Here is a 7,395-nt window from a genome sequence, read left to right on the forward strand (position 1 = left end):
CAGAACCAAGCCAAAGGTGACTGACTGGTTGCCTGTGCCTAGAGTCCGTTCACACTCTGACCAGTGACGCGGACAATACGCTCCGCCCCTGACAGCCGCTGGTCCCCTTGCCTAGGCAAAGCTTGGCTCAAAGGACAATGGTCTGGTGTTTGGTTCGAAGCTTATGTGCTACGGTCGATGGCTAGCACACGTTGTGAGGATCTTCCACACATCTCGTCCCTTGTCTGGTCTATCGACCTGGTCGAGCCCTTGCGGCCCATTCACTCTGAATAAGAGCTGGATATCTGCCGTAGCAAGCGTGGCTGAGAGTGAGCGGGGTCCTATCGCGCTGGAGCCGGGGCATTGAAGCTACTATTCCCGGAGACAGAGCAATAAACTGTGCGTAGTCATCGCCTTCGCCGACTGGAGTCTATTACACAAGGTACTTCATGATGCAGGCAACACCGGACCACGGGCAATGCGGGTGGGGTCAGAATCCGTCCTTTCCACTTTCAACTCTCTCAGCGTCGTTCTGATGGGGTTTCCTAAACTGAGGCATTGCCTACTCCACGGTCTAGGTGCTACCTGCGGATAGGGATACTTTGGCTTAGTAACTGTCTTGCCCCAAGACGTTTCTCTAACTCAGGCTACTGCCACCACCACCTTGCAGTTCTGGGCCGTTTTTGAGTGCCGGTTTGCGTTGGTCTGGCCGTCTAGTAGACAGTGTCCCGTGCCTTTGTTGACCACACGTAGTAGTCATGACACAGAGGTGCAAAGCCTGCTGCAGAAGCAGAGACTGGAGATGGTCGAGATCCCATGATCAGTATATCAAATCCTGCGGTGCCACCGTGTCTGATCATGGAGACGATTCTCATCGACTGATGTGCTGTGGCTCTGCTCTGGGAACAGCGACACGCAGCCGAGCCATGAGGTCAATCCCCGACAAGACGACGCGATGATGCATCCGTGACCGCCGCCTGAAAACAGCGTTGCAATTGCCGTGCACACGAAGTGCCATCTCGATGCTCCGAGGGACTCTGATGGACACAATATTTGACGATGCTATTTCCGGCGCGATAGGCAAACAAGGCAAATACAGTCCGGCGCACTACTAGCGCTCAATCCGTACGGATACGCCCGTTTTGAAGAGATATGTAGCGCAGAGTTCGAAACAGGGGTACGTGCCTATCTCGACTCGGGACAAGGTGAACACTGGCGGATGCGGGGGAAGGAAGGGTTCTGGGGTCCTGGGTCTTGACTCTTGACTCCCGATTCTCAACTCTCGAGGCAGGCACAAAGTGAGTCGCGACGTACATTTCACAACCTATGGGAAGGTAGGTGCACAATTCCTGTGCGAGCACGGATATGTACCGCGCAATTACACATCATTATGAGCTTACTTAAGCCGCAGCATCAGAGGACAGGACAGGCCAGGCACGCAGGCCGAGGGACGGACGGGAGACCAAGACGTAATTCAAAGAGTCTCAGAGCTAGAGACCGATACCTACCCTATCCGTTTTTCCATGACAAGTACCTACCTCGTAGCTTCGTAGCACAAACCGTGAAGCTTGGCTCACTTGGCGACCCTGAAGTGCCTGACCGGTTGATGTTGACGTTGACGTTTGACATTGACGTTGACGTCTGGCCGAACGCTTTGGTGTCCCTTTGGTCGGACCGTTTCCTCAACCCATCTCTGTTTCCGCCTCTGTGTCTCTCTGCGTCTCTTACACACACTCGCACACGCACACGCACACCCTCACCCCTATCAATAACTGCTCTACCGCCCGGAAAAGCTCCCCTGCGGTATCGTCCGAGAAGAGCAAAAAATCATTTGCAATTGTGCAACGGCGCCATGCCCATTGTAGCGACACGCCATCCCTATTCGTGCTCCTGACAAAAAACCACCAGGCCAATAAGGTGCCGGATGAGACCTGCCAGCCCGTGCCAGACCAAAACCCGCCCCGACGTCTGATTCATGCACTCCCGTCACTCCTCTCCATCCACGCACGACTGGCTCAGACATGGAACTCAACCAGGACTATTCGTACCCGTACTTTACTTTACGTACGGATACCTACCTACGGATATACGACGCCAATAGGTAACCCACTGGACGTCAACCTGTGCAACAGTACCTAGCCCGCTTTCACCTCTTTTTGGGGCCCATCTTCGGGGTATACAGCGGCACGGGCCCCGACTTTTATATCTTTTTCTTCTGATACTGCGTCTGCGGTACTATTCTCTCCACGGTGCCTGTCCGCAGACTTCAAGTACCTTGGGTAAATAGATGCCAAAGTTGACGCTCGACGGGCAGAGCACATGGCAGCAATCCTTACAGGGCACCGGAGAGCTTTTAGAGATCGGATTGTTTCAATCAACCACCCAACCCCACCAAAACCGGTCTTTCGTCCCGAGGTATCCATTCCATCCATTCACCGACGTTCCTGTTCACGGTCAGACCCGTCCTTTGGCCTCCCTTAATTGCAAATCTGCTTACGCTTGATTCTAGAAGTTGTTGATGCATTCAAACGCACACTGGACAGAGTACGGCACGCCAGTCAACGGCCATGATGCAGACCGAGAGACAGACTGACGACGTGAATATTGGGTGTGTCCTACCATACCTCTTCTCCTTAGGCTTACGGATCCCCCACCAATAGGTTTGGCCCCTCATCGTTGCCACCTCTTACACCATACCCGGCCTGATCGCCGGTCCGCCCACCAACTGGTCGCATTCCACTGATTACCCATCCCGGCCAGCTGAACACAGGCAGACGATGAGTGTGTTATGGCATGACTGTTGTTTCCGTCAAATTTTACACTCATGAGTTCGATCTTGTGTGGGCAGCGTAATGCAGCCGTTTCCAGCGAGGCCGGGCCTGATGCACTCCGATCTCATCTCGGCCAGTCCATCCGTCTATCGTTCCTTGGTAAGACCGAAGGCGGATTGGGTCAGGAACGTGAACGGGAGCGGCAAAAGTCCATAGGGGTACCGAGCAGGGTTCGCCGAAGAACGTCTGCGACGTCGGCGTGGGACAGGTACGCTTCACACTGCGTAGAGTATCGTGTCGACTCGCATCCGCATCGCACAACGCAAGCAAGCTGGGTACAGACGCTGCAACTCCAGAAAGCTCACAGATTCTGCACCAGTGCGCGCCGCCACAACCTTGACCAACCATACATGCAGAGTCTGTGCATTGTGCGACTCGCACTCGGTCGGCTTGTTGAGCTGGATTATTGTGAGATATGCAGCTCAGCAACCAAGTCAGTCGAATCCATCAGTTGAAAGCAAGTCGAGTCCGACGATTCCACAATTTGAGAAAATCAAGACTGAAAAAAAGAGAGGGTACACACTCGCAGGGAAAAGTCTAATCATGAATCAAAGGATCAGTTCAAGATGAACAGATGTCAGCCTCCTGGACGTATCGCTCGTGCTTCCGCCGTCTGTGCCCACCTCAAGAGCAGTGTCAAGGTGCGTTGACCTTCGTCTCTCCAACGAAGGGAAGTGAACAGTGTCAGACACATATGTGACATTTCGTCAGATGAATGAAGCAGGACCACCGAGCCGACGACGATCCCTGAGCAGTTGAGGTTATCCGAATGCGCCTGGCAAAGTTCGTCGGTCACCAATCTCTGAACTCGGACCCGCCCAGATTGCCCTCTCAATGGTCAGTATCAGTCCAAGCACATACAGGCGAGATGATGTGAGGTAAGGTGAGGGCAGGTGAGGGCAGTTGAGGACCTCTAAGGTTGCGGTATCAACGACCATGATTATCCGTTGACCAGATGCCACCAATGCTAGAGTTAGAAGCCAGGAACGAGTCGGGGAGACGAATCAGCTGTGCCTAGCCCGCTCCGAATGCGCCTGCATGTGCCGTTTCTTAGGCACCTCTTGGATAGGCAAGAAACTGTCGGACCTCCACGATCGGGAACCCTCGTCGTTCTTACTATGCCTCATCCGTCCATCCAGCAGCGGCCGATTCCAGCAGCGGGCCACAGCCTGGCCATATTCTAGCATCATCCTGGCATCAGATCACAGAGCATCCTGTCCCGCTGGGTCCATGGCGTTGGCTTAGTTTTGGGCTGTGGCTTGAGCCGGGACCGCCTCGAGAGCCAGGGACAGGCCCCAATCCCACAAGAAGAACAAGGGTCATCATCAGCAGCGAAGCTGGAGCCGGGATAGGGATGGTCGACAGGGACTAGGGCGGTACGACAAGCAGTACAAGGGCAGGGGCGTGTGTCTCGAAAGGAGATAGCCGCAAGTCAGGCTTGTCAATTGAAAGAAGTCTTTCCCGTCGCCTGGGTCTGGTCGTGGCACCAGCTTCGGCCGTGGTTCATAGGTTCCCTCCCGCGGTCACTGTGTCATCCATGTGCAGTAAACAGATAGTGTCGAGTGACCCTTGGACCAATAATAGGATCAAGTTGATACCACGGATGTGAAGTGATGCGGGATGATAGCTTGGGCTCGAGAGGACACCACTTGAAGTTATCTCGAACCGAGGAGGAAAGTAAAGAGGAAGAAAGGCAAGAGGGAAAGAGGAGGAATCGGGCAGTTGAGGCTCGTTGGTAATACCTACCTTCCTAGTGATGGTGGTGCTGGTGGTGGTGAGAGGTACATCCGAATCCTACCCGTGCTGAGTGCGTAGGTATGTCGAGGACGGATGGCTCACCCTGTTGGATGGGTACAAAGCAAGTGACAAGCGGCCCCGTTCCGTACCGCGATTTGAGGTGATCTCCCACGCTACCAGTTTTCCTCCCCACGCACCTCACTGGCTGGAGAGAGCGACTCGGGCCTGGATCTAGGCCTTTCTCCTATCAAGGCTTCCATACTCCGTACCAGACCTCGAGGTACCGCAAGAAATGTACTTGTCTCTTCCATTGCTCAAAGGCGACGACAGCGACAACGATAACTACACTACAACGACGGATATAGCTAATGTCGACCTGAGCACTGGCACTGGCTCTGGCACTCTCCGTCTCTTTTCTTCTCCTTCTCTTTCTCTTCGTTCTCACATCTCTTGCGGTTGCCAGCCCACGCCCACGCCCATGCCCTCACCCATCCCCACACCTCCTGTTCCCGATCTTAGAGGAAGATGTACTTTGCACGAGAACCTCGCATGCCTTTTCTAGCTTTGTAGCTCCCTTTCGCTAGGTTCACCCCAAAAAGTCCGTCCTCTGACACCCAAGATTAGACAGGGAAGGCGGCTCGCCCTTTCCCAGCTTCTTCGGATCGTGCTCTTCTGCATTCTGGACCTCTGCCTCCCGGAGCTGTCCCATGGGCCACCGAGTACCGCTTGCTGCCGCTACCGCTGCGCTGCCGCTACCGGTGATGTTGGCACTTGCCCATGGTACGAAGTACCTTCTCTCACGGACCTGGGCTGGGTTCCAATTCGGACTAGGTGGGCGTGGGCTAAGTAGGCGTGGGTGTAGGTGTGGGCGTGAGAATGAGTGGGAGCGTGGGACATGGGGCGTGTGCCGGGGGATTTTCACGAACCGTCGCTCCACTTACCATCATCGCCCATCACCCGTCTCTTCTGCTTCTGCGTCTGCGTCTGCGTCTGCGTCTGCGTCTGCTCTGATCCTGATCCTGATCCTGATCCTGATCCTGATCCTGATTTTGATCTACTCGTCTGGACTGGGGCAAGTTCCTTTCATCTACGACACCCCCGTTCTTATTCTCCCACCCTCTAACCAGGTTCGACCCAAACCTTATCCTTTCTTATTCTTTCGTTGTCGTCCCCCAGGCCCTTCAATTTTATTCCTGTAGTCGGTCACATACGCAGTATCCGTGCCTACCTACACACCTCCTTCTGAACGCACAGCCTTTCCAACTTGAACGCTTCTGCTTTTGGCTCGGTTTCTCCACCACGCTGCTTCCACCTGCTCAACAACATATATACGCAGACATCCCACGCTCATCCAAGACCTCATTCAGCCTCTTCACTTCCAGCATCAACTTGCCATTAGCCTTCAACTACCACTTTGCAACTATACTTCTTCTCCTGCCATATACATACACATAACACACGCACACGCACGCACACTGATACATTATCGTCGGACTCTCTTGTACTCTGTCGATACCGATACTCGCAAATCAACACTTCAGCCACTACCTCGCAAACTCCCCCACGGCCAAAGATGTCTCTCGCTTCTCAAAGGAGAGGGCCTTGGTCCCAACAGGAAGACGCCTATCTCATGCAACTTGTCAACGACCAGGGCCCCTTGAACTGGGTACGAATTGCTCAAGCCCTGGGAACAAGGACACCGAAGCAATGCAGAGAACGATTTCACCAAAATCTGAAGCCCACCTTGAATCACGAGCCCATCACTCCCGAAGAGGGTGCCCAAATTGAGATTCTCGTCAACGAGATCGGTAAGAGGTGGGCAGAGATTGCAAGACGGCTTCACGGCCGCAGTGACAATGCCGTCAAGAACTGGTGGAATGGAAGCCAGAACCGCAGAAAGCGTCACGATCGTCGCAGGGCCAACCAAGGCAGCACCTCCGGCTACGACGACCGCAGATATGGTCACTCTGGTTTCCGACCCACTCTCACCATCAACTCTCACGCCGCCTCCTACCCTCACACGAGACACGGCATGTCATCGCCTGTCTCTCCCGCCTTTTACACCCACAGCCACCCTTACTATCAACTCGAGTCGCCGCTTCCGTCGCCCAACTCTACCTCTTCGCCTGGTAGTGATGGTCTTGACGGAGAGACGTCCGCCATGTCCGATGCCGCCTCAAGCTACACCACTTCCCCCCAATGCCTCTCGCGGGGTACATCGCCATCTGTCCAACTAGCCCCGCTCCGCATGGACGAGAACTCGGCCCCTCGCTCGCTGCCTTCCTTCGGTAGCCTCATGAATGCTCCAACCGACAGAAAAGAAGCTGGCCACATGCGCCTGCCTTCTCTCCCATCCCACCTCCTCACAGCACCCAACTCGCCTGTGAGGAGTACGGTTCAACAAGCCCTGCCGCCGCCATCTCCTTCGGCTGCGGATAAGGACTCTAGAATGGATGTTTCCGCGCTTCTGGGCTGAGGACACAACGTATTCGACTTTTTCTTTTGTACTCCGAGGGATACAATCCTCATGTATGCCACAATGTACCACTAAAGAGTACATGGGTTCTGGAATCGCAAACCACGTCTAATGGGCGGTACGTCTGGGAATGGGACGTAAAACTTGTACCCTGGGGGGCTTTTTTTTTATAGCTTTGATACCTGATATTCAAACCCTAGCGAGGGGATGGCGCAATTGGGAGACCTGATAAATCAAAAAGGTCTGGCATGGGATGGCGGCAGGACGGTAGAGATTCAGGAATAGAATCTCATGCTCCTTGAATTTAGCTATACTGTCGTATAAGGTGTATACATCACCAATAATCAAAAAGTCACGAAATTACATCTACAA

At 54.0% G+C, this 7,395-nt stretch overlaps 1 protein-coding gene across 1 annotated transcript; it reads left to right on the forward strand.

The window, feature by feature from the left end:
* Positions 1-5,554: 5,554 nt before the first annotated feature.
* Positions 5,555-7,395, forward strand: HER10_EVM0005249 (myb-like DNA-binding domain-containing protein). The gene has a single exon (XM_035474871.1). The coding sequence runs from the start codon at positions 6,121-6,123 to the stop codon at positions 7,021-7,023; it is 903 nt and encodes a 300-aa protein (XP_035338332.1). The 5' UTR covers positions 5,555-6,120; the 3' UTR covers positions 7,024-7,395.

The sequence above is a fragment of the Colletotrichum scovillei genome, assembly GCF_011075155.1.
Source record: "Colletotrichum scovillei strain TJNH1 chromosome Unknown Contig00001, whole genome shotgun sequence".
Lineage (NCBI taxonomy): Eukaryota > Fungi > Ascomycota > Sordariomycetes > Glomerellales > Glomerellaceae > Colletotrichum > Colletotrichum scovillei.

What these genes read in the sequence shown, in the direction of transcription:
- HER10_EVM0005249 (XM_035474871.1), top strand. Translation starts at nt 6,121, where the DNA reads ATGTCTCTCGCTTCTCAAAGGAGAGGGCCTTGGTCCCAACAGGAAGAC.